This window comes from Leuciscus leuciscus, assembly GCF_965113295.1.
Source record: "Leuciscus leuciscus genome assembly, chromosome: 13".
Taxonomy (NCBI): domain Eukaryota; kingdom Metazoa; phylum Chordata; class Actinopteri; order Cypriniformes; family Leuciscidae; genus Leuciscus; species Leuciscus leuciscus.
This window is the reverse complement of record NC_138737.1, coordinates 11,215,152-11,243,145: the sequence shown is the minus strand read 5'-3', so window position 1 is coordinate 11,243,145 and position 27,994 is coordinate 11,215,152. Positions and strand designations below refer to the sequence as shown.

At 38.3% G+C, this 27,994-nt stretch overlaps 1 protein-coding gene across 2 annotated transcripts; it reads left to right on the top strand.

Moving 5' to 3' along the window:
• rgl1 (ral guanine nucleotide dissociation stimulator-like 1) lies at nt 1–27,980 on the top strand. 2 transcript variants are annotated; one of them, XM_082187692.1, is made up of 18 exons: nt 1–682; nt 16,971–17,081; nt 18,668–18,876; nt 20,064–20,138; nt 20,440–20,633; nt 20,757–20,881; nt 20,972–21,187; nt 21,572–21,675; nt 22,402–22,486; nt 22,791–22,880; nt 23,029–23,115; nt 23,329–23,361; nt 23,464–23,585; nt 23,672–23,761; nt 24,350–24,530; nt 24,619–24,870; nt 25,726–25,840; nt 25,976–27,980. In XM_082187692.1, the coding sequence occupies exons 1-18, from the start codon at nt 548–550 to the stop codon at nt 26,161–26,163; spliced, it is 2,412 nt and encodes an 803-aa protein (XP_082043818.1). In that variant the 5' UTR covers nt 1–547; the 3' UTR covers nt 26,164–27,980. The 2 variants fall into 2 exon arrangements, with proteins under 2 accessions (XP_082043818.1, XP_082043819.1); XM_082187693.1 differs by lacking the exon at nt 1–682 and adding an exon at nt 12,995–13,246.
• The last annotated feature ends 14 nt before the right edge of the window (nt 27,981–27,994 follow it).

Here is a 27,994-nt window from a genome sequence, read left to right as displayed (position 1 = left end):
ATAGATGTAACTTTTTGTGGTTATAGTTTAAAAGAATTAACACTAAACTATACTGTAGATATTTGCTAAAATAACACTATTTTGTTTAAACCTCCTCTCAGTTTTCCTCCTTCAACACGAGACCCCTTTTCTCTCTTTTCCCGTCTTTCTCTCCCTCTTTCTGCACAATCTTGGTATTAGTGCAGGGGCAGGGCTTATTGCTCACCCCTCCTCCTACTTTGAAGTGAGAGAGAGAAAAAACAATAGACTTTAATCACTCATGTGGCTACAGCGGAGAAGCTGCCAACCTCTTCTCGAATTATAGACTGAGGTTGAGAGAGAGAGAGACTTTGTTTGTACGTGTTGGGAAACAGCAATTGTGGACTTCTAAAGACAGATCTGTCAGACTGTTTCCACTTTACACGAAAGGACAAAAGGGCACTCTCTGGAAGATCGCAAGTGGGAATGCCCTCCAGAGACAGACGACACGAAAAACACACAGACCTTCATCACAGGAGCACCAGTTCTCTACAGCCCTGAGTATGTGTGGGCAACCTGGACGGGCATCATGATCTCGCACTACCCGCTGGCATCGCTTCTCCCCTGGCCACCTATCCCACACTGCCTGGACCTAGATGGAGAGGGAGGGGTGTCCCTGCAGAGGTACCAGCCACGGTCACCTGAGAGCAGCCCTCGATACTGGGTCAGTCACTTATGTGTGTTGAAGGCTGCTGTAATGGTATATCATTGTAGCTTCTTGTTTAGCAGTTTGCCTTTATTCGCAACAGCATGTAAATGGACTTTATCTGAGTTGGGCTCTGTTGTTTGGGGTCTTTAAGAGTTGTGGGATGATATGAAGAAGAATCAAAAGTTAAATGATCAGTAAACTGATTTGAATTCAACTTAATTTGTGTATGGCTTTTAGTCTGCATAAAGTCTTAAGCATAGAAAAAATTAAATTGTACTCATGCATCAGTCTGAAAGTTGCATTTCACATTGCTTACAATAGTTATGCTTTAATATTTCATTATTTGTTTTGAAAATATAGGCCTATTCTGACTAATTACACGTAGCTTACAACTTGAAGTAGGCTGATACTTGTTTTAATCTTTAAGTAGGCTACAACTTGTCATGGACAACCAGTCCAGACTGATTTAGATGTATGAGCCATGCAACATAGCTCAGTAAATTGTAACGTGTAGCATAGGCTATGTGTTTGATTCACTAAAAAATTACTTAGTTTAGGCTACTATATTAAGACATATTAGAGTCTTAAGATTAAGACATATAAATAATTTGTTCGGGAATCACTCTACACTGGTAGCCTACCGCTTTATGTTTTGGTTCACTAAGAAGACCTGGGAATGGGATTCCTGGGAATGGGATTCCAGCCACTGGTCGCGCTTTATGGTTTTGGTTCAAAGAACCGGCACATGAGGCATTCTTTCGAGAATCGGACTAAACTCAACTGGTCGCTCTATGTTCTGCGGTGTAGAATAGATAGAAAAGCACTGTACGGATCGCCATTCTTTCCGGTATTTTTTAACGTTTTTCTTCTTCTTCTTCTCCTTTTTTTTTGGGTAAATGAAACTAAAATTTCCTCAGACAAGTATTCCATAGCAAAAACCTCTTTAAAACAGTTTACTCTAACTAAAATGTCCTACAAAAACTCTTTTGAATGTGAGCCAGTCCATTCAAGGAAGCTGAATCATCTTTCGAGGTGAAAAGGAAAAACAACAATGAATGTTTGCCTCAAGAAAGCCCCTAGATTGGTCTGGCCACTACACTGACCAGACGAATTTGTTAAGAGGATGGGGTGTGTGTGGTTGTGTGTAGCCTATGTGGTCGTGGTCATGGTTTGTGGGGGTTTCAGAGCGGGAAAAGCTCCCTCTGTCAGCACTTTTTCAATAGTCGCACACTGGAGTTGACCGCTGGTGACTTTGCCTGACCAGCACTGACCAGAACGGTGTGTTTCAATTCAGGGAAACTGTCATTGTATTATACAAAATGAGACTCAGCATTATAACATCGCTGGAGGGAGGGCACAGATTTGGGCAGTAAAGTGGAGTTATAAATGATGGATGCTGAGAGAGGGAAATAGTGAGGGAATGGGAATATGTGTGCAAGTGTTTGATAGCTCATGTTAAGTATGGCTTCTTTTTTACAAAGGTAAATGTGTTAACCTACCAGATTTATCAACAACAACAAGATAGTCAGATTTGTCAGAACACTACAGGGGGTATGTAGAAAAGTTCATAGAAAAAAAGTGATACAAATAGAAGTAAAATATAATTCTAAATAAATACGTAATAAAAATAAAACGTAGGCTACACAATTCGACATAATAATAAATATGTTCCACTGCCAGTGAGGCCATAGAGAGTTCTCTCATCACTTCAACCTATATTTTTTACTAGTATAGTAATTTGAATAATTTTTCACAATATTATTATTCTTTTTTACTGTATTTTTGATCAAATAAATGCACCCTTGATAAGCATAAAATACATTAAAGCATAAGCCTTGAGATCAGTTTCTTTTTTAAGCTAATGAGAAACATAAATGGCACAAATTTTTACTGGTAGTATGTAACAGTCATGGAGAATAAGACATATATATATAGAGAGAGAGAGAGAGAGAGATTCATCCTTATCCAACATCCTGCTTCAAGTCTCTTCCTCTTACAGGAGAGTTTCCGAGTATTGTTCCTCAGACAGCTTATTGTTTCTCTGACAGTGAGGCCATAGAGAGCTCCCTCATCACTTTACCCTACACTCACCCATGGAGTCCAGTCCACACACATATTCAACATAGTTCACACACACATTGACTCATTCACATCCATTCAAACACATTCAATTAAATACCAAACCCACAGATATTCGCACATACATAGACCAACACAAAATGACTTTGTCTCCCACAAACGTCCCACAGCTCTGAAACTCTCATTTCTCGATTATGCCGGGTGGGACCACCAGCCACCCTTCACCTCAGCCATGACATTCTCACTCCCTCTCACTGTTCCCATTTCCAAGTTATCTCGGAATAACTTCACGCGATTATTATTCCCTTCCACTTCTGCTTCTAACTGGAAAACAATTAATCTGCTCATTCAGAGACAAGAGAGAGTTGCATAACGTTTCTGCTTTCACGTGTATGGCATTTGACGACTTTACAGGTTAAGGATATGTACGCGCATATCCTTAACCTGCTTCGCTACAGTTACAAAACCTGGCTGTTAAATTTTTATATGACCTTAATGGTCGTTAATGGCTTTGTTTTTGTGGCCTTAATGATGAAGATGGTGGCCAAAGTTCAAGATGCACGGGTCATGACGCTCTTCGTCCCTCCCTGTACATACTAACCATAAATGCTGATATTGCTTCTGGTTTTCTGCTTGACTCTGCAAAGCCTCGGCACTTGTAGTCAAGTGATCAAGGACTGGGGTCAATGCACTCATATATTCAGCCTAAATGGCACAGTCCTGTTGCTTACGTTCACTCTGCAGAAGTCAATATGGGTCAGTATACATTGAGGAAGCTTTGCGCAGACCGCAAGCGCGTGTCTGGAATTATGCTGAATATAGGAATCGCAAACTAAGTATTCTCTGTTTCTGCATCACTTCTCTTTTTTGGGATTTTGCTTTAGTGTGTGTTTTTTTGAAAGTGACACTTATGGTTGGTTGCTAGTCACTGTTTCCTTGCTTATGTTCAGTGAGTCACTGGTTGGGATGGAGAATTCGATTCAGTAATTCAGTGTCAGTAAGTTTTGCAATTGGTAACAAGAAAGCACAAGGCCTAGAGCTTACATAAGACGTGATAGTCATGAATGATGGTTCATGGCTCATGTGGGAGATGCAGGTTCCAATCTGGAAATCTTATGTTTCAATCCAATTACCTCTCTCTCACATTGATAATTTATTGTTCCCACCCTGCTGTCTCCAAAATGCATAAATCAGGGCATAACAATATGGTTGACTTACTGGGGCTGCTGTGAGACTAATTATTTTACATTAATTTACATACAATTCAAATGCAAACTTAAACATTTGCTTTTCTGTTATGCATTTAACATTATTGTTATAAATTCTTCATAAAATATTTTGCAAATATATATTTCTAGCAAATACCTTTTCAAAAGTTTAAGGTTGGTAAGACTTATGCTCAGCTGGGCTGTATTTAAATACCATAAAAACAGTAATATTATACATTTGAAAATAACGGTTTTGCATTTTAAAATGTAATTTATTCCTGTGATTGCAAAACTGAATTTTCAGCAGCCATTATTCCAGTCATCAGTGTCACATGATCCTTCAGAAACTATTCTAATGTGATTTTTTTTTTTAAACAACAACTTTTGAATTGCAGTGTATATAGGATAAATAGAGCTTTTCCTAATATGACATGCTCTTTAGATGTTGTAGTATTATAATGGATAGCACTCACCATAGATTTGTAAGTTTGCATGACTGCACTATTGAACATTCACTCTAAACAAAAATGGTGCTAAATAGCACTAAAAGTGGTTCATTGGCTTGTAATCATAGGGGAACCACTTTAAGTGCCATATAGCACCTACCTTTGTCAAATGGTGCTATGTAGAACCATAAGAGGTGCCATATAGCACCTTAACCACCCCAAAGAACCGCTAAAGAACCGCTGAAGAACCAAACTGGGCTTAACAGGTTCTTTAAATGGTAGTGGTGCTATATAGCACCTTAACCACCGCAAAGAACCCCTGAAGAACCGCTGAAGAACGATTTTTTTTTAGTGTGTTTGGTTCAATGAGTATGACAATGGAACAAGTTAATAAAGGTGATAATATGACTGCTGTCACCCTCAGTCTGACATGACACCTCAGGCTGAAGTCCGAAGGGGGCAAATCACTCAACTGTGGCAGAAAATGTATAATCCATGTGTTTAGAGAAAGGGATTATGGGCACATAGGTGTGTGCAAATGTGTGTATCATAAGGGAGCATAACACGTGTGTGTGTGTGTGTGTGTGTGTGTGTGTGTGTGTGTGTGTGTGTGTGTGTGTGTGTGTGTGTGTGTGTGTGTGTGTGTGTGTGTGTGTGTGTTAGAGGTACGGTAAAGATATTGTACTTGAGTGTATGTGCCTATAAACTCTCATTCTGGGAGGTCTGTGAATCATCTTAGCTGTGGTAGGACAGGTGTGGAACCATTCAGGTCACTACAGCAGTTAAACAAACACACACAGCCCTCACACAGCAAAAAAAAAAAAAAACCTCCCTCCTCCTTCCTACAGCCCCCCATTCATTCCCTCTTTCCTGATCCGTGTCATGTGGCCTGGCTTACTGCCCCCTCTGTCAGAGAGGCAGCAGAAGGAAAAAGAAGGGATGGATGGAGGGGGCTGAGACTCAAGCAGACAAGGTCAGGCCCTGTGATGTTCACTGGCTAAGTTATTTAACTCTCTGATCAGCAAACACACTCTTGACAGACTGAATCAGCAGAATCGCAGTCAGATAGACTGTCTGAGAGAGCTAGACAGTGACAGACAGGTTATCTATCTGTCTGTCTGTCTGTCTGTTTGTTTGTTTGTTTGTCTGTTGTGGCAGATGGTTTTGCCAACGTGGGGGCCCAAACCAGACTGACCACACAGGCTAATTAAAGCTTATTAGCTCTAGGTCAGAGGAGAAGATTAACGACACGCTGCAAACAACTGGCCACCATATTAGTCATTAAAGAATGCCATCCAGGATTATTCCTGTTTTTCACCAATCTGAGAATATAAAACCCATACTTTAATGATTATAATAATCTTAATGCTGACTGTATCAGTCTATCACAGATACTGTCAGGCTCTGTTATTATGATACGCACAGGACAAACCTCTGAAAAAACAGACTCTTGAGTATAGTTAAGATGTAGTATGCACAATAGGCTATGTGTTGTTGTATTATTATTATTTTTAATTTTTTTTGGTGAATGGCTACTAATTAAAAACCAGATGACCCAGATGTGTCACATTTATGTAGAAAAACATTATAAAATAGGATTGATAGAAAACACTGCTGGTAAATGACGGTTGCATCACACTGAATAAGAGAAAATGAGAACTAACAAAAGGGAGGGTGACATATTTTCTTGGATACAGTGTAAAACACTCACATTACCATTGGAGCATATCATAACTCTTAACAATAAACCTCTTAGCCATACAATTATTGTTTATTCTTTTCTCTTGTTGTAGTTGCTACTTGTTCACTCTGAGCAGATTAGCAGAATCGTGTCACACTGCCCTCTATTGGGCATGTAAAAAAAAGAAATTGAGGTACATAAACACACACACACACACACACACACACACACACACTGACACACACTGTTCTCTCCTTTTCTCACACACATGCGCCATTCAGGAATGACGGTTTCTGGGAAGCGTTTTTACGAGAGTCCTTCAAAGTTCCACATGTTTGAGGACGCTAAGATTTGTTTTTACCACATATTTCACAATGACAGTTTCCACTGTGGCATATTTTGCTGATGGTGCTCAGTGGGGAAGATGCTGCTCTCTTCTTTGTTTTGTTTCAGTTTTCTTTCATCTGAAAACCCCAAAAGCTACTCAAGGACTTTCAGTTCTTCATTCATCTCTGTCAGTTGATTACAGTAATGCAAGGTGGAAAAGACAACAGCTCATTCAAAAAACGGAAAACAGAAGAAATTAGTTTTAAAAAAGAAGGGGAGAAAAAAAAAAAGCTTTGTTTTGTTTGGAATGGAGTAACGTTAACGTTACTAGCATACTGTATTGTAGTGAACACTGCCAATAAACAAACAGCCGTGACTTATTCACGATACACCAAAACCTCTCGTACCTTATTGCTTTTCTAAAACGGTTACCGCACAATACAAATATTAAAGCCGAAAAATATGTATTTATGCAACTTTCATGAAGTAAAATCACTAAAAGCCTTCCTTCCGCTGGAAAATATAGTCCCTGACCGTAAACAGCAAGTTATATACATTATTTCGCCAATAGATGGCGGCAAAGACTGTCTTTATGAGTGAGTCAGTCGGTAGAGAAGACTTTTATATTGATGGGACTCAAACTTGTGATCACGGAGAAGGAAGACACAGGCACGGGAAAACTTAACGCCCTTAACGTTAGCTGCTAACTGTTAAAAGGACAAGATATCGCAGCGGACATTCAAACGATTTTTAATGAATATAGGACTGACCTGAAGGAAAATGCTATGTCTACTGTAAATGCAGGTACACTTGCTTACTCGATCTCTCACAATACTACTATAAATTTAGCTTCAATGAACAATATCAATGTTTGATACAACAAACATGTTTAAGTTGCTAAGAGTGGTTGCTAGGGGTTGTGTAGTGATACATATAACCGTTGGGTGAAGCGGTCATAGCCGTGTTTTTTCATGAATAAAACACTGCTATTGACCAATCAGAATCAAAGATTGGAACTAACCGTTTTATAATATTTTTACAAAACAGACAGTACGCTTTTAGACGACATAAGCTACATTGTTGTGGCAACCTCTTTGCATGTTTAATTCAGCAACTTTAGCATAACAAATAGTTATTTAGCATTTTTAAAACTCATTGTGCATTTTGCATTGCATTATGGGATACAGCATTCCATGTAGTGTGCTTTGGCTGTTTACTGCCATTACTGCACATTATGTTATAGATTATTTGGGTATTCGACAGAGTAGTATGCCAGGAAGTGTAGAGTAGTTTGGGGTGAGTATGATTTAAATAAAATAATACTTTTATTCAACAAGGATGCATTAAATAGATTAAAGGTGACAGTAAAGTAATTCATAATGTTACAAAAGATTTCTATTTCAAATAAATTGTTCTTTTGAACTTTCTATTCACCAAAGAATCCTGATGTATAAAATGTTTTAATTTTAATTAAATTTTTGATCAAATAAATACAGCACAAACATTTAAAATAAATAAATAATGCTTTTACAAACACATGCAGTGATTTCTGTTGCATAGACTGTGTTGATTTCTGGTAAAGTTGATAAAAGAAAGCAAGCTGCATTATGAAAATGATCACATGGTGTTGTGACAGCAAGGGATTGCAGATTCTTGAGAACTGTGAATCACAGATTAAGGTTGATCTTGAGCTTTTTATCAGACTTCACCGCTGAAAATAACAACAAAGAACTTGTGTTGGCTGGCACGTCATAACACAGAGAGATACGCTAGGCTACCATTGAAGGTCTCCTCCCAGCGCCCTCTAGCTCCAGATCTCTCTGCCTGCGTCAGCTCAGCTCAGCTCAGCTTATAACTCTTCTGGTGACGCTAGTGCAACACAGCAGTTCAAAATCTGACCGTAAATCTCCCTATACATACACAGAACGGGCTACGGCTACATTTTCTTCATCCCTCAGGTTTTTGCGAGCGCCTTTGGCAGTGTAGACATGATAACTGGCCCGTCGGTCAGGTACAATGACGGCAGGCACATAGAGTTGGGAGGCTGCAGGCAGGAAGTGGGAGATTTCCTGGAATGTGTGTTTTTTCCCCCCACAGTGGTGCAATAACAGTGCTCTCGTTACTCATGTCGATGTGCTCCATAGCTTCACAGGCCCTGTGTGTGTGTGTGTGTGTTTACGTGTGTGAGTCCACCACAGGAGGAGAGACTGACTGGAGACTGTGATTGTACTCCAGGGAGGTTTAGACTCGGTATGTCTCTATTGGTGTCGACAGGACAGATATCCTCAGCCTCCCTATTGGGGTCTAAACATGCCCCCTAAGATTCCCTTTAAGCCTGTTTCCAAAGCCCACCCCCCATGCCTCCCCACCTGAAACTAACCACCAGGAAAACACAAATTAAACATTTTGTGTCAAGAAGAGTGTATAGATTGGTCAATTAAAGGGATTGTTCTCACAGAAATGAAAACTATGCCATCATTTACTCACCCTCGTTTTACCGAAACTGAATGATTTTTTGATTTTTTCACAGAGCACAGATGGGGGTGTTAGGCTGGATGTTCATGCTGCTCTTTTCCACTCAATGAAAGTGAATGGTAAAAAGGGCCTGTTACACTTCAAACAAGACAAAAGTACCATAATAGTGGTCCATCACTTAAAAACAAATAATGCTGATGTCAAATCTGGTGTGAGATGTATTGACGCACCTAAATTTACTTAAAACACACTACTCACACACTAGTTGATTTCATTTATTTATTCTTATTTATTTATTTATACGTGTACATATACTCTAATAAATAACATTTTCACATTTTCGTTTCTTAGAAAATCATTTAACAGATTAAAAAAACAAAAACAAAAAAAAACAGATCAAATGGCCTCAGATTTAACAGATAAAAAAAAAAAAAGATGATAAAATTTTAATTTTGCCAAACCATTGCTTAAACAGGTTGCAGATTAGTGATCGATCAATTTTTCAATAACCACCTCCTAACCTTTTACAAAGTTCCCACACCTTTTATGTAATCAAATGATACAGTGTGTTTCCTTTAGAGATTGGCATCACTATGATGTAGTGGTGTTGTGCTTTTATTTCATATAGATACAGACTATCTCTATCTATTCCCTAGGGCTATAGTTGTGTATGAGATCAGAGGTGTGTGTGTGTGTGTGTGTGTGTGTGTGTGTGTGTGTGTGTGTGTGTGTGTGTGTGTGCGTGTGTGTGTGTGTGTGTGTGTGTGTGTGTGTGTGTGTGTTCATGTTTTTCTATCCCGGTGGGGACTTCAACCTGAATGCACACAGACTCATGGGGACTCGTGTCACAGTGGGGACCTAAATTGAGGTCCCCATGGGTAAACAAGCTTATAAATCATACAGAATGAGTTTTTTTGGAAATGTAAAAATGCAGAAAGTGTTCTGTTATGGGTAGGTTTAGGGGTAGGGTTAGTGTAAGGAGATAGAATATACAGTTTGTACAGTATAAAAACCATTAAGTCTATGGAGAGTCCCCACAAAGATAGTAAACCAGACATGTGTGTGTGTGTGTGTGTGTGTGTGTGTGTGTGCGTCAGCCGGGTCCAGCCCAAGCCGCCTGCCATTTGTCAGGCCTTGTTGTTGTGCACTGCAATGACATCACTCCCTTTTGAGAGCAAACAGCTGTCCCTTGAGGGGGACCAAAAGGTCACGACCTCTCCCACTGCTCCTCCACGCTTCCCAGAACCCCCGAGGAACAGCCGAGCAGAGGACACCCAGTCAGACCGGCCTGGGAACTGGAGCAGATCCCAGAGAATAAGGGTTTCCCCTCTGAAGCCCCACTGCCCTCGCTGACCAGCCTTCTCTGACCTGAACACGAGGGGGGCTCTGCTTAAACACACTTCACTTTATTGAATTTGTTGTGACTGTAGACAGCTAATGGTGCATGGAGGTGAGGGTGAGTTAGTGTGGTTTCAGGGAGTCGTGTGATAGGTTGTCAGGTTTCTCCCGTGGTTACTTGCATGCACTTTCACTAATACAATCTTGGTCCTGCTTTCCAGAACGTTAATCACAGTCTAGGGCTGCATCCGAAAGCTTAAAAATGCTGCCTTCTGAGAATGCATTCCAAGGAAGCCATCAGGGCAGGTCCGAATCCAATGTTAGCTTCACTTCCTGTCTCCTGAGATACCTTCATCTGTTCGATTTTTGAATGCAGCAGATGTATGACAGTTTGTGTATAAATTGACCGACGTTTTCCACTTTTTTTTATGTCATTTCTAGTGAGAAATTACAATTGTGATTTTCTAGTAATCATCAAAAAATCTCCCTTTTTTGGATGCAGACTCCGTCTAGGATATTTACCACAGGGAATAACTATAGCGCTTGACTAAATTCCATGTCAACGGAAATTATTGATTATTTGCTCTTGGACTTGACTTTTTGGTTTTATTTGGAGGGTGCCTTCAGAAGCAACCTTTAAAAGTACCATATAAAACTAAAGTGAATTATTTATCGTTATTGACTTTTTAAGTAGATTCTTCTAACATAATGGGGGGAAAATAGTTCTGATGTTCTTCAGAACAGCTTTTTGTAAAATATAATTTTATCTACATTTTATGTATACATTTTCTTCATTTTGATTTGAACTGTTCCATCAACTCCAAATAAATCAGAAGACAAAGGAGAAAAAAACTTTAGGAAAAAAATAGCTAACTGGCAAATTGAGATACATAAAAAAAAATATATATATATATATATAGCCTATTAATCTAGTAAATTTCTGTTAGTGTTTTACTAGTTAGGTTACTTCTAAAACATTTATAATTCTTAGTAAAAGTTAATTATTAATACATATCAAAAGTTGTATCTGTTAATATTATTTAATGGTCCTGAACTAACAATGAACAGTTGGATTTTTATTAATGTTACAACAAAGATTTATAATACTGTTGCTCATTGTTAGGTAATTTTAGTTAATGCATTAACTAATGTTAATTAATGCAACCATGTAAATAGCATTTCTGACTGGCTTTTTCATATGCACATCTACACCCAAATTCAAGCCCATGATCGTACTGTGTAATTCTTTTAGTTTGAATATTCTCTGCTGAATGGCGAAATAGAATAGTCAATCTAATATAAACTTTAAATGTTTGAGATGGAGCAAGATTGCCCGTAAACTGTGTTTAGCTTTGAGGAAGTACTTCTTGAATCTGTCTTCATAAAACTAGCCCTTGACATTTATGATCTCACCACTGGCCTTGTTAAGATAGAACTGAAGGACAAAGAACATTGAACAGCTTTCTATTGTGCTCCCTATTGTGGCTGCTTGAATGATCACACTGATTCTTTATGGCAAAGCTTACATGTACAGCTAGACGTATGAGAACCCAAGTGTGTATGTGTGTGTGTGTGTGTGTGTGTGTGAAGGCCCACTTGACACCTGCTAATTTCATCCAGGTTCCTGCGATAATAATACAAATGAAAATCCAGACGTCCTGCACATAAGGGATAAAAGGGAAAATCCCCTCTAGACAATACAGCGTCAGCCTTCCTCATATTGTCTCTGAGTTAGGACTGTAACCACCATAGACAGTGAGGGGGACAGATCCCTCCCTCTCCTCAGTAATTAAAAATGGCCAAATTGTTCCCTCAATATTTGATATTCCTGGTGCTGCTTTGCTGCACCCCATTACTCTCCACTTTGGTGTTGTTGGGCTGTTCTGTCTCACCGGTCTAACAGTGCTTGATTGATTGATATGGCTATAGTCAAATCAAAGAAAGTGGGCTTTACTGTACACAGAAGCCAAATATGAATTCTAGCTTGATGCTTCCGTTTTAACAGGGAAAGAGAGCAAGGTAAGCTGTACTGAACATAACAATTGTAACATAACAACATAAATATAACAACTGTTTTTCAATAGTAGTAATATTAAATGGCCGACAGTAATATAGCCTACTTAACTTTTTTTTGTCACATTTTGCCGTTTTTAATTAGAAAAGTTTATAAAAATACCATTACACCAACCACAAAAAAAGATGAAGATCCAATCCCATCAGAAACATCCCATCTTGCCATTTGAAAGATAAAAAATATTTCACCTTTCATTACAATAGCATGATGATAATTATTATCATATTCTTTAGTAACAGTCATGAGCCCTTTTAATGAATTGTTCACCTAAAATTCCACCATACAATAATTAGCCCGCATATGGCACTGACTTTTGGCCTTTTGGGAGTTTGACAGCTGCATTCATTCACCATCCATTATATGAAAAATAAATAAAGTAATGAATAAATAAAAAATTAAACAGCTTTAACATTCTGCTAAACATCTATTCGTGTTTCACAACCGTAATACGATTTTGGTGCCACATGAAGGTGAATAGATGAAGACAGATTTGATAAAAAAAAATGTTGCGCATCACATTAACTTCTCTGGCATTTATTTTGTTATTATATACTATTATTATTGTTGTTTATATTTTATATTATTATATACACAATATTACATAATAATAAAAAGCAATATAAATCAAACGACTAAAGAGGGAAAGAGGGAGAGAGGGAGGGAGAGGGAGCGCAGTGGGCGGAGTTGTGTCATTTACTGAGCGGGGGTGGACGGCAGAGCAGAGGGAGAGAGAGAGAGAGAGGGAGCGCGAGCACTGGCAGCTTGAGGCTCCATCCGTGACGGACTATGTGTGTGCGCTGAAGGAGGACAATCCACATAGGATAGCTCTGCGTAGCCTACTATACTTGAAAACATTTGACCCTTTCTCGCTGGACTTGGGCTGTGTTCTAATGCCGCTACCGGACGATGAGAGAGGCCCTCACCATGAAATTCGCTTGGAAAGCTAAAATGGTAAGAAGTTGCGTTTGCCTCCTGCCACACTGTTGATTTTGCGGCTTTGAGCTTCTAGAGAGAAAGAGGGGAGAGGGAGAGGGAGAAGGAGAGGGAGGGGGAAAGAGAGCTTGGAGTGGAGGATAAAGAAAGAGTTTGGAGGAGGAGGAGGGCGTGGGGAATACAAATAATGCTTTTAGATTATATTTTACTGCAATACTGTATCGCACTCGTCTGTTTACCACACACGCTGGCTTTGGATCTGATCGGCTCCATGTAGGCGGAGGTTCCCGTTAGTTTCTCACTCTAGAAATACTTCCACTGTTGTGATGAACAGCCTCCAGGCTCTGCAGACGAAAAACAAAGAGGACAGATGGGCTTAAACCCACTTGTTATTGTTGTTATCGGTGAGGGATTGTTTCTCATGGACTTTGGGGTTGTGTTGTTTTTGTTTGCAGGCTAGGGGGTTGAAAACGTCTCTGTTTGTGATGATAACGGTCAGCATCCTTTCATTGTTTGTTTACAGGAGTTTTAGGGACCTAAACAAAGTGCTCAAATGTCCCACAGCCATTCGTTGTAATGCTTTTTCAACTTATCCGACCACACAAAGTATCATAGTCAATTTTAATTGACCAAGTTTATTAACTTTATTCGTATGATTGTTTAGAGCACAAAACAGGCTTATATTTACATATTATGAAGATGCTTTCTATGCATTCAAAGTATTTTTCATCAGTTTGTATGTTCCATGGGAGTTTGGAACAGGCATTGCTATAAAAATACATTTAAATCAATAAAATATTATATTGGGCAAATATTTATAAAATATGGTTATTAATAAAATAATAATAACAACCCAGTAAAACAATTTACTAAACAATAGAATAAAATGTAATAAAATTAGCTAGTTGAAATGAACCCGATAAATAAAACTAATAAACCCTGACTTCATAGAGCTCCCATCTACTCTGATGTACCACATGTGGTCACAAATACTAGTACTCAGCTTGTTTTATTTCAGAAAAAACTATTTTGTTTCCTCATATGTAGTCCCACCCTCTCCAATATCTGCTTGTGCTGCTGAGCTGGCTTTAAAAGCCGCTTTGGAAAACATTTCATCCAGTACAAAGGAGCAGCACAGTGCATAGACTATGGACTCGGCAGGGTCCGGGCAGCGGGTATGCAGACCTCCTACCATTGTTTTTGAGTGCAAACTGCATGACTCATCCAGCTGAGTATTTATCTGAGCACTGTACAGGAAACGGCCCGGAAAATAAAGACAGACTGATCCGCTTCATTCCAGGGACAGTTACTCTTTCAGCTGCATAAATCTGCAGACGTAGTCTGGATGTGCAGCAATAGTGAAAAGACTCAGTAGGCCGATGTTTTAAATGTCAAGGTTGATTACTTTGAAAGTAATGTACAGATATGTTCTTTTGAAGCATTGTAGAAATACACACACCCATAACTAACTGTTCAAGATTGGAGGGTACCGAATAAAATAAAAAAATCGTCATTGAAAAACCCAGAGCCTTTTTTACTGAGTTGTACTGAGGGTCACAAGTGAGCTGAATACACTTGTTGGACCGATATAGCATGGCTTTGGCTGGATTCACATAGAAATACACGCTTGGCAATAAGGTCTTCTGACTTTCACAGTAATTCCAAGGACAGGTCCATAATTCCATAGTGCAGCCTGACTTTCTCTAGACTTCTGGAATCTTTTTGGAAAAAAGTCTGGTGATGTCGTTAGTGAAACAGCAATATTTCACACATTCATTTAGGTAATAAATGTTTGTGTGCATTAAGGTAACAGTTTATAACATATCTAAGCATCTGTGTTCATTCCCACAGTCTCCTAAGTATGCACCGCAAAACAATTTTCAGATAAAAATGGCTTGAAATTGCATAAAAATAGTAAGAATAGTTTTTAGAGAAAATGTCTTAAAGGTGAACTAAGTAACTTTTTTTACCTTAACTGAACAGCTTCGGAGGCATTGGAATGGTTATATTACTTATTTCGGGTTGAATGGTGGTCGTTTCGCACCCCCCTGGTGCCCGTGAGCGGAAAATACGCACTTGCAACTTTGAGCCGGCGGGCCGCCGGCCGCTGCGTCAGGAAGTCTCGCGTGATATCAGGTCTCGCGATGTAAACAATTGCTTTACGGCCAAAAGAAATCTGCTAAAATGCTGTCATTATTGCGCTCCCTCACGCTGTCCGAACCCGAATGAAGAAGACGTTTTAAAGAACGTCCCATCTGCTTTGATGTCGTTGATCTATAGCCTCTGGTGTCTGAGAATCACCAACGAGTTTTTACGACAGTGTTGTCAAATATCTATTCCGAAGCTGTGGGGGGAAGCTCTAGAGAGAAACCTGCGAGCAAAAAGCGAGAATACAGCGAAGAAGTCCCGAAGCGATTGTCTTGTTCAATTGGCAGTTTTTCACTCGTTTAAAGCATTAATTTTTTGTCTCCTTTTCTAATTTATTTGCATTCAAAGGACATTTGTCTTTAAAGTGGGCATAAAAGGAATGTTTCTAAATGTATGTTTTTAATTCATTTTAATTAGGCCTATTTTTTTTAAATAAATGCTATTTTTTTTTATTAAAATGTCTTAACTGGATCTTCCGGTGAAACTACAGACTTCTCTCTGCTGATGTATGCAGGACTTCTCCAATCATTTGTCTTCATACAGTAAAAAGTTTCCAAAAGTTTACATACCCCTCGCAGAATCTGCAAATTGTTAATGATTTTATCAAAATAAGAGGGATCATACAAAATGCATGTTATTTTTTTATTTAGTACTGAATAAGATATTTTACATAAAACATGTTTACATATAGTCCACAAGAAAAAAAAAAAAGCTGAATTTATAAAAATGACCCCGTTTAAAAGTTTACTCACCCTTGGTTCTTAATACTGTGTCGTTACTTGGATGATCCACAACCTTTTTCTTTGTTCTGTGATGGTTGATGTTTGAGTCCCTTGTTTGTTCTAAGTAGTTAAACTGCACAATGTTCTTCAGAAAAATCCCTCTTATTTTGCTCAAATATTGGCTGATTCTGCGAGGGGTATGTAAACATTTGAGCTCTACTGTAAACGCCAACCCTTCCGTTTCACTCAGATGTACATCACAACATCGAAGAAAAGATCTGACTTTAATGGAGATGATAAACAGAGATATTTTGAATATGAGAGACTATGCAGGGTTTCATATATCACAGCTCTACTTTATTGTTATTGACTGAAGAGTGCAGAAATGATCGAAATCCTCTGTCTGACAGTTTAATATGAACGTTAAGCTGTGCACAGCCTGAAAGACTCCACTCACCCAGACACTTAATGCTGGTCATCACATTATACTGTTTGTATTTGTGTGTGTGTCTGTCTGAGAAAGCATATGTGTGTATGTTTATAGACTTCTCTGAGTTTGGTTCTTGAACTCCAAGGCTGGATGAAGAAATCCTTCCCTATTAAGAATCTGTAAAAGCTCTTAGGCTGATTTTTTTTAAAACCCCATGCCAGCTCTGATCTCATTTCTTGTCTCTCCCCCTCTCTCTGTGTCTCCTTCCTCCAAATGAGTTATCATTTTCTCTCCTCCACACACCCTATCATGTCTGTCAGTCTTTTGATACTAAAATTTAAAGCCAGGGTTCCTGTTAATGCCGAACTAAGACATATTGTTCCCCCATTTTAGTCCACAACATTCCAAATGGTGTAACGTTGATTGTTTTCTCCCTCTTCAGAGCTCTGTCCAGGACTGGGGAGAGGAGGTCGAGGAAGGAGCCATATACAACGTGACGCTAAAGCGGGTTCAGATCCAGCAGGCGGCTAACAAAGGCGCAAGATGGCTGGGGGTGAGCGGAGGCCTTTGATCTGAATGCACTTCCACTCTTATTTAAAGAAACACTTCAGCTGCCCATGCTGGGCTGGCCAGACAGTAGGGCATATTAAGGGTGACCATTTAAAGCTTTTTATGGTTTACGGAAGTATTTTATTTGTGGGGTTCTTATAGTGTTCTAGTCATTAGTCTTCATGGTTAGAGCGTTGCAAGAAAACACATGAAACTTTATATAGGGATGTTTGTTTGGTAAAAACATGGGTTAAAGGGATATTTCACCCAAAAATGAAAATTCTGTCATCATTTACTCACATTCATGTCATTCCAAACCTTTATGACTTGCTTTAATCTATACAAAAGAAGATTGATTTATTTTTAAATGTTTTTCAATCATGTTGTTTTGGACCCCATTGGCTTTCATTGTATGGACAAAAACAGTTCTTCAAAATACGTTCTATGTGTTTTCCTCAATGTTATAGCTATTTATCATAGTGACAGGAAAACATTAAACTCAGTTCTCTGTTGCAAATGTTTTCAACCAAAAATTTGCTTTATGAGCTTCAAGGTTTATACAGCATTGTTATTTTATGAAGCCATGCTGTTATGGCTCCGTTCCGAATTACAGCGGTGAATATGGTATAATCTGTTGCTTTAACCTTGAATAACTTTTTCCATATTGTCAACACCCTTCTGAAAACAAAGCACTTATGAGCTGACGTGATTTCCATAGAGCTTTAGTTTGTTGTAACACAGATGTTTCTACATTGTAAAAAAAACAGTTCATTCAATGATGAATCATTTCATAAATATGACATTCATGATAATGCTGATTTCAAAAGAAAGTTCACTTTACAGTAATCATGCTGTAATAATTGAAATGCAGATTTGATTGACGTTGACGTTAGGGAGGTCACGGTGCTTAATGTTTGACCTAGTTTTCACGTTATTTGTTCGTCTAAAAGGTTAGTATTCTTGCTGTTCCACTGAAACAGTGTTATTTTTGTATCATTGAGATACTATTATAGTTTTTATTAATATATTCAGTCAGTTTTTTTTGTTTTTGTCATTTTTTTATAGTTTTAAAAATGTCTATAGTTTTTATTAATTTGTATTTCAGTTTTTGTTTAGTTAGATAGTTTATTAGGTTAACCTAAATTAAAATCATAAATGTTGCCTTGCCAGCTAGCTGAAATAAAATAAGTTTAAGTTTTATGTATTTTACATAAAAAAGTTTTTAGTTTGAGTTAACTATAATAACTATAATATTCACCTTTTTGTGGCCAAATTTTAAATCACATAGGCCTGTTTCTTATGTGAACCACACAACCATTGTATTTTTCAACTAATGAAGCATTTTTAAAAAGTCTGCCGACTTTCCAGCGTGTCTCAGAGAGGGAGGAGGAGGATTGCTCTGATTAAAAGCAGATTGTAGAGTTTCCTGTTGTAGCGTGCTTGCAGTACCAAGGTCTCATTCTTTGCCCTGTTTATTTCTGCTTTTCTCCCTCTGTTTCTCTGCACGATACTTGGATGCATGTTTAAGAATTGAACTGATTTTATATTTCTCTCACTGTATTTTTCTCTCCTTTTGCTTTGCTCTCTCAGGCAGAGGGCGACCGCTTGCCCCCAGGTCACACGGTCAGTCAGTTGGAGACGTGTAAGATCAGGAGTATCCGGGCGGGGACACTTGAGCGATTGGTAGAGACACTCCTCACAGCGTTCGGTGATAATGACCTGACCTACACCAGCATCTTCCTCTCCACATACAGGGCCTTCGCCACCACACAGAATGTACTGGAGTTGCTGCTGGACAGGTGTGTACACTTGTGTGCATGTTTATGTGTTCATACACATCATAAATGTCAAGAGAAAACCTGCATGCATTCTGACTGGCTGTTTTGAATGCTCACGTTTGCGTACATGCAAGAGCCTTGCGGTGATCAGCTTAGCAAGTAGAAATGCTCATCTTGGCAAGGTATTAACTTAAACCGAGTCGGTTAAGATCTACAGGAATCCCACAGTCTTGGAAGACATGGAAATATCAGGGAATTTCAGGCCTGACAAAATGTCTCGGAAATGAATAAAAAGTTATTGAAGTTTATAGTCAAATTTTTATTTTTTTTGGTTTTGTTCAGTTCTAAGTATTTCCTCCATTGAGATTACTTTTTGTGAAAGTGATCTTTATAAAATGATCTACAAAAAGGACATATAATGCTTCTTTTTTGTTTTGTTACATTTTCAACTTACTTTAGTGTGTAATGTTGCTGTTTGAACATGAAAGTTACAAAGAACAAAGTCACTCCAAAGGGAGTTACAGTATTCTTTATATCATTAAGCATTGTTCCTGAACTTCTGAAACGCCTTGATTGCTGTCTTGTATTTTTTACTGGGAATGTACACACCACAATATTCCTCATTTAAATAATTCCCACCCAAGGCATATGCAAAAAAAACCCACAAAAAACGTGGGGCGAGCCCTGGTTGAGTTCCGTTAGTAGAGTGTAGAAACGTCCAGTTATGGTAAGGGGTGTGACATTTCTGAAACACGCTTGAATCACAACCAATCACAACACACTGGTCCAGCATATTGCGTTTTTCGTAAGGAGGGGCTTTAGAGACCAGAACTATACAGAGCGTTACTGACAGACTTTGGAAGAGAGGTGCTGCAACAATGTACATTTTTGAACAATATGTGTTTTTTGAAAATTCAAGCATGAAAACTTATTCTTTTAAACCCCAAAAACAAAATCAAGAATTTGTAAAAGGGCATTATAGGTCCTCTTTAAAAATGCATATCTAGTCATTGCAAATGTCTAGAAAAGTCATGGAAATATCATGGTAATTTATTTGTGTGAAAATGTGAGAATCCTAAATCTATGCATTAATTTTATTTTACTTTCATACCTGATATTTTATACTTTATTTTGGGTTCTTATACAGTGGTTACTCCCTTCACCATTTGTCATCATGCTCACCAGCTGGTTTCTCTCTTCTTTCACAGGTATGGCAGTTTTGAGGATTGTGAGGGGGAGCGTAACCAGTGTCAGACTGGAGAGAGCAGAGGCGCTGTGAGAACGTGAGTGTCTTCGTCGTGGTTATCTGTGTTGTTGTATCTGCAGTGACTTCCGGCAGCTCTTCTGTTTGTTGTTTCATTTCCATAGAAGCTTAAAAATAGAGGTCAAACTCTGTGCTATTGTGTGTATGTGAGTTTTGAAGCGATTAGAAATAAAAGGGAACTAATGAATGGTGTTTGGTTGCTGCATGAATCACAGCATTGCAGTGAAAGTGTACTATGGAAGATTCCCTCAATAGTTTGCGCCATCTGGTTTTTTCTGGTTTATCCAAACATCTATGTGTTATTTTTCTTTTTTTCCCAGTGCTTTGGCCTCTATTCTGAGAGCCTGGTTGGATCAGTGTCCAGAGGACTTCCAGGAACCTCCATCATATCCGAGTTTGCATCGTGTGCTGGGTTTCCTGCAGAAGGCCATGCCGGGCTCAGAGCCAATGCGCCGGGCTCAGAGTCTGCTAGAACAATTGCGTGTCCAGGCCAGTCTAGAGAATGAGTCTGAAGGCAAGTCATATCCGGATTAATTATTTTATCCATACCTCTATTGAACTTTATACCTCCTTTGTCTATTCATGTTTGTTCTGTCTTCTTGTGCATACAAAAACACCTTCTGTCCATTTGTTGCAGGAGGCTTTCAGTACACCAACCCATTCTGCCTTGGGGAAGATGAGGAAGTGGAGATCGATTTGCAAGAGGACTTCTTCTCCTTCGAAGTTGACCTTGTAGCAGAGCAGCTGACCTATATGGATGCGGTGAGCGAGAAAGCTGTATATAGTAATGATGCAAACTTTATTTTGCACATTCTTTGACTCAAGCAATGATTTATTTCCTTTCTTCCACAGCTGCTATTTAAGAGGGTGGTTCCTCATCACTGTTTGGGCTCTATCTGGTCTCAGCGTGATAAAAAGGACGGCAAACAGAGCGCGCCCACCATACGTGCCACCATCACCCAATTTAATGCGGTAACAACGTGTGTGGTCAGCACCATCCTTCGCCAGCGTCAGATACGCCCAAATTTGCGTGCTCGCATTATCCAGCGCTGGATTGACATTGCACAGGTGCACAACCCAACACACAGACACGCTTGAATGGTCCCAATATAACTTACTGCTCATGTTCAAACTTTTCGACCTCTGGTTCTTTAGAACTGCAGCACTTTAGTGTTGCATGATTTTCTAGCAACACTTTAGATTTCCTGGCAAAGATAAAGCCTGATGTTGATCTGTAATATATTTTTTGAAAAGGCATTTACCATTCTCTGTGCATTTGGCTAAAGAGTTACTCCTAATCTATGTCTTTGTAAGACATAACTGTTTTAGATTAGATCTAGATAAACCAAAGTAGACATAATAATGTCATTCAGCCTTCCAGAAGATTTCTGATAAAGTCTAATTAGGCCCATTTGTAACAGAAAATGTGTAAATATGGATTAACTTTCTCAGGAGTGTCGCATTCGTAAGAACTTCTCGTCTCTGAGAGCCATAGTGTCGGCGCTGCAGTCCAACCCCATCTACAGACTGAAGAGAACGTGGGCCTCTGTTACCAAGTAAGTTCTGTCAATAATCAAGCCTGTCAGTCTTTATTTTTAAACACTATATAGGCTGCTAAAATTTTATTGTATCCTTTTAATAATATTGGTTATGTTTACCAGTTATGTTATGGTTACTAGTTGTGTGTCTAGATGGATATATACTACCATTTAAAAGTTTGGGATCATTATTTATTATTATTTATTTATTTATTTTAAAGACATTTTTATTCAGCAAGGATGCATTAAATTGATCAAAAATTACAATAAAGACATTCACAATGTTAGAAAAGATTATTATTTCAAATGAATGTTTTTCAAGCTTTCTCTTCTATCAAAGAGTCCTGAAAAAAGACTGTATCACAATCTGTATCAAACTTCATTAAGCTGCACAGCTATTTTCAACATTGATAATAATAAAAATGTGTATAGAGCAGCAAATCTGCATATTAGAATGATTTCTGAAGGATCATGTGACACTGAAGACTGGAGTAATGATGCTGAAAATTCAGCTTTGCATCACAGGAATAAATTACATTTTAAAATATATAAAAATAAAATAAAATTGTAACTATTTCACTGGTTTAACTGTATTTGATCAAATAAATGCAGCCTTGGTGAACATAAGAATCTTCTTTTAAAAAAATCCCAAACTTTTGAACGGTGTTGTGTATTCTGTTATTAAGAATGACATGTTCCTCGAATAAAATCTCGAATTGTTTTTATTCCGCTATGCTACATTAGAGACAGCATGCAGATGTTTGAAGAGCTTTCCGATATCTTCTCCGACCAGAATAATTACCTTACAAGTCGGGAACTGCTAATGAGGGTGAGCTCACACACGTCTCTCATTCACAGTTCTGGTTATGTTGTGTTTTCTTTGCAGTTAGCGTTCACTAATAAGGCGCACGTGGAACCAGATTTACATGATTTTAAAAATTATTAAAATCTCTTGCCATTTATGTGTTTGTTTATTATGTTTTTAGGCTAATTTGATTATGCTTTTGGCTACCAACAAAAGTGTAAACTCCATTTAACCAAAAAAACAACAACAAAAAAACAGAAAATTTAGAAAAATTCTGCCAATTCCTTCTTGGCTTGCTAAAAATTAATGACATCTCTCTGATCTTCAGGAGGGCACCTCAAAATTTGCCAGTCTTGACAGCTGTGCCAAAGACCACCAGAAAAGATCCCAAAAGAGACTGCAGTTGCAGAAAGAGATGGTGAGTTAGGGGGAAAAAAAAGCCCCAAAAGATAGTATGCATATGTACATTATTTGAGAGCAAGAGTTAAAGTGTTAAATATTGTGTGTGAAAAAGTGCCATGTTAGCTTGAAGCTGACAAAAATATACATAACTATAATGTTTCCAGGGTGCCATGCAGGGGACGATCCCATACCTGGGTACATTTCTCACCGATCTGACCATGCTTGATACAGCACTGCCTGACCAAGCGGAGGTGAGTCAGCTGTTCATCCACCAGTAAAAGAAAACCTCATAAAGAATTATCTCTGGTGTTATTATTGACCTAGCATTCCCAGACCGCTAAGGTATTCATTACCAAGGTTTATTTGACCTTCTTTTGGATTGTTTCACAAGCACTGTAATCAAAGTTTTCATGAGTAAAATCATGTGGAGAATCTGGACTAAAGTTTCTTTCTGTGCTTCACAGGGAGGACTGATTAATTTCGAAAAGCGGCGCAGAGTAAGTACAACATTCCTTATTATTTGGTCTTTATTATAGTCAAAACATCTGTTGAATCCCTTAGGTCTGTGGGAATGTTGAACAAAATCTCTCTCTTTGCAGGAGTTTGAAGTGATCGCTCAGATTAAGCTCCTGCAGTCTGCGTGCAACAGTTACTGTCTGACCTCTGACCCCACATTTCTGCGCTGGTTTAAAAGTCAGCCTCAGCATTCAGAAGAGGAGAGGTACATACTTTTTTTTTTTCTCTCTCTCTTTTTTTCATAAGTGTAAGTCTCATTGCTAATATTGGTCACTCATGTTTGTCTCTCAGCTATGCGCTGTCGTGTGAAGTCGAAAGATTGGGAGACAACAGCCCAACGTCACCAAAACCCCGCAAGAGTATGGTGAAGAGATTGAGCCTGTGAGTGACCTAAAACCAACATTTTTATATCTGAATCAATCAAGCTTTATACTTAAAAAACGTGCCTATAAGTGAGTGACAGTAAAGACCTTTACATTGTTACAAAAGATTTCTATTTCAAACGAATGCTGTTTCTTTTAGCTTTATGTCCTACAAAGAATTCTGGAAAAAATGAATCACGGTTTCCACAAGAGAATTAAGCAGCACAACTGTTTTCAGCATTGATGATGATAATAACACGAAATATGTTTTTTAAACACCAAATCAGCATATTAGAATGATTTCTGAAGGATCATGTGACACTGAAGACTGGAGTAATGATGCTGAAAATTCAGCTTTGCCATCACAGGAATAAATTGTATTTTAAAATATATTAAAACAGTGATTTTAAATAGTAATAATATTTAACAATACTACTGTTTTTACTGTATTTTTAATCAAATAAATGCAGCCTTAGTGAGCATAAGAGACTTCTTTCAAAAACATTGAAAATCTTACTGACCCCAAACTTTTCAACAGCAGTGCATATTCAAAGAGGAAGACTTTATGTATATCATTTCTCTTTTTTTGTCCTTCCAACCTCTCTAGACTCTTCTTAGGACCTGATGCCTCAAACACAAGCTCTCCTGTGAGAGAGAGTCCTCGGTCGCCTCCTACTGGCAGCTCTGGGGAGAGCATGGACTCAGTCAGTGTGTCTTCCAGTGACTCTAGTCCCTCAGAGAGTGAAGGCATGACACCCACGCACTCTATAGACACTCATCTTAAGAAGGTACAAACATCCTAAATCATGGCAAAATTCTTGATATACTGTTGTATTAAATGAAAGTATTAAACAGACATCTGTTTGGTTACAATAGCTGTCCGAGTCTTCCTCTTGCACCTCATTGCACTCCATGGACACCTCCTCCTCTACAGCCAGTGCTTCCATATCTATGGCCTCCCCAACCTTGCCCGGGCCCCCCTGCAACCATCGGCGCTCCATGTCACTGACGCCCATGACTCCCACATCACCCTCTTTTCCACCCGCCTATAACACACAAGCTCAGGATGCATGCATCATCCGAGTAAGCCTCGAACAGGGAAACGGCAACCTCTACAAGAGTATCATGGTTAGTGATGAATAACATCCATCTACTTTATCAGTGTGTGCAATCTATTCTTGCTTATATTAGAAGTATATTTGACCATTGTTAATATATTGGTCAAATATAGTACGATTAGTTACTGATTGATTACCTGCTTGCTCTGCAGTTTAAGAGCCATTTTATATTTAATTATATTAAAAGACATTTTAATTATTATTGCTAATTAGTGTATAAAACCAGGCAGATATGCTTAAAAATAAATAAAAATAATTAGTTTTCAAGTTGTGGTCTGGGGTCTAGGCAAATATATGAAATTAACTGTGATTTATTTTATTCTTTTCATTTTTAGCAGAAATAAATAAACATCTATATATTGTTTTGTGGAAAAAAAATATATATTTCTAAGTTTTCATCACTCCCTTACAATGTACACAAGTTCAAAGTGCTTTAGAATTATTTTAATTCAACAGGTAATAAATATTATAAAATATATAAAAATATTATTTTTATTATATAAAATTCAATAATTTAATAACATTTTTAAAATGTTTCTATTTAGGTTTATACATTCAACATTAATAGTTGGGGAGGGAACACTGTCAACTTACAAATACGTTTTTTCAGATAATAATTTGATCATTTATTTTAGCTTTAGTAATTCAGTGCGAATATATCAAACAATTCTTTAATTTTGCAAACCACAGGCTGTTTTTTTTTTTATATCTCACTTACTGTTGTTATTACACAGTATTTTTATATTTGAAAATATATAGCTGTTTTTATAATAAAGGACACAAATGGATCATCATTCTTGGCTGCTAATAGCACTAAGTTCATAGAGAGAAGAGTTGTAAAACGAATGATTGTTTCTCCATGCAGCTGACCAGTCAAGACAAAACTCCAGCGGTGATCTCTCGAGCCATGGCCAAACACAACCTGGAGGGTGAGCAGGCTGCCGACTACGAGCTGGTGCAGGTCATCTCTGAGGAGAGAGGTACAACATTAAAATTTGTGGATCTTGTGTGTCTCACACATTTTGAAATCTTAGTGCTCTAATATTTCATCTATCTAGGCTTGTTATGATGGAATGCCTGCATCACGTTTTCAATCTTTTTTCTTTTTTCTCCAGAGTTGGTCATCCCTGACAACGCCAACGTGTTTTACGCCATGAGCACGTCTGCGAACTTTGACTTCCTGTTGCGTCTGCGTGGTTCTGAGGGGAGGCCGGTTCAGCTGCGCAGTCGCTGCAGCTCCACGTTACCACGCACGCAGCAACGCTCCAGTCTGTCCCTCAGGCTCAGCAAGGTCACGCTGTGACCCTGAGTGGGCACCCTAAAAAGACTATAGTGGGGGTGGAGTACTAGAAAATGGGCTTTTATAAACTATTGCAAGGCAAGTTTGTTGACTTCAAAAAATGTCAGAACTGATTTAGGCATCTCAAGCTCTTCAATTCTGCCTTTTGAAATAAAAGGCTTGTCACATAGTAGCATGTGCCTCCATCTTCCCGTCTGGCCCACATGTAAAGAGACACATCCCACCCTCCCTTTTGCTGGATATTTTGCACATGTGCAGGATAGTCTCCTGCTCCTCGTCAGTATTTGCTTAAGAGCACATCTCTTCCCAGCCATGAGGCCTACACGACTTCCTCTGAGAGCGAGAGGGGAACGAAAGAAGCCATGGGAAGAGAAATCAAATGACAGCCATGTTGCCTTTATCAACGGTAATGATGGAACTTTTGCGTCAGTATTGAAGATGATCTGCAGTTGCTGTGATGTCATCATCGTCATCAACGTGTCCTCCCTCTGTCCCCTTGTGCACTGTGTGGACAATGTGGACTGCATCCCTAGACTTAAAGTGCTTAGACTGGCTCACTAAGAATTCCTGGCACAGCAAAGCAATTGCATTTACTTTCTATCTTTAAGGCCAACCTTGAGAAAGAACAACCGTTTCCTCAAGATATCACAATATATAGGTATCTATGATGAAACAAGGTGTATGAAGGCTGAAACCTCATGACTTTCTCTGCCTATTCTAAGCATTTTATCTCTATTTCTGTGTTTCTCATATTGTGAGCTGTGTGACGAATGCAAAAATGTGCATTCTGATTGGTTCCTGCTTGGTTTTATCAAGTCTGCGGTTTCCTTTCACGAATGGATCAATGTTGTGTCTTTAAGGTGTGTTGACACCACACCAATAGGATGGGTTTCTGTTTGGAAACCTGGATTGAGCTGCCTTCCTCACTGATAAAGTGGCACTTGCTATGGAGTTGGTGGAGTCAATAGGTGTTTGTACTGAAAAGAGCGCTTGGTCCACTTCTTATAGCTTTCCTGTCTTCTGTCTTCAAGCAATGCTATATTAATGATATATGTTTCTGTTTCTTTTTTATACGTATGTTTTTGTAAGAGATGAATAAATATCCATGATATCTATGAAAAAAGGATTTTGGAAGTTTTAAAAGATTTGTTAACTAAAAAGAGAAAATGTAAAAAAGCTGTGAAAAATGAGTGTGTGATTGTAAAGTGAGCATTAAAACAAGTCAGACATTTCCATCAACCAGCACAATAATGTGCAACATTTTCCAGAGGATCTGAGCACACGGTGAATACAAAAACATGTCTTACACTAAAACAATTTTACACTCAGGCATTTTAACACTTAATGGTTTCAATAGTTTGGTTTCAAAAGGCCTGCAGAATTTTTTGCCTTAACTTTGTTCTTTCTAATTCAACCTTTTAATCTGGTATGTAATGCATGTTAGTTGGCCCTGACTCCTGGTAATACGTCAACAGATGTGTAGAATGTGCCAAATTTTGCCTTTTGTTCTCACAGTTATTGAAAGACACTTATTTTTGTTACATTGAACACGTAAGACTTTGATGACACTAACAGTTTAAACAAGGTAAAAAAAACTAGTGTTTTAACAGTAGTCGGGCAGCAGTGTTTGTGTTTTGATTCATTTGTCTTGGTTCAAATTTATTCAGCACTTGTGAGTTTTCTCAAATTTTTATTTTGAATATTTCTTCACTACCAAAGAATTGTCTATCTACAGCGAGTCAGTGAATAAATTATTATCATTATGATTTTTGTAATTTGAATATTACTTTTCATGAATTAAATGGAGACTCTAAAAAGTACTGTGGACGTTGAC

Excerpts from the sequence above, each read along its gene's own strand:
- rgl1 (XM_082187692.1), top strand. The coding sequence starts at position 548 with ATGATCTCGCACTACCCGCTGGCATCGCTTCTCCCCTGGCCACCTATC. Across the intron at positions 20,882-20,971 it reads AGCTGACCTATATGGATGCG|CTGCTATTTAAGAGGGTGGT; the intron begins GTGAGCGAGAAA and ends TTTCTTCCACAG. Across the intron at positions 23,762-24,349 it reads ATGGTGAAGAGATTGAGCCT|ACTCTTCTTAGGACCTGATG; the intron begins GTGAGTGACCTA and ends CAACCTCTCTAG.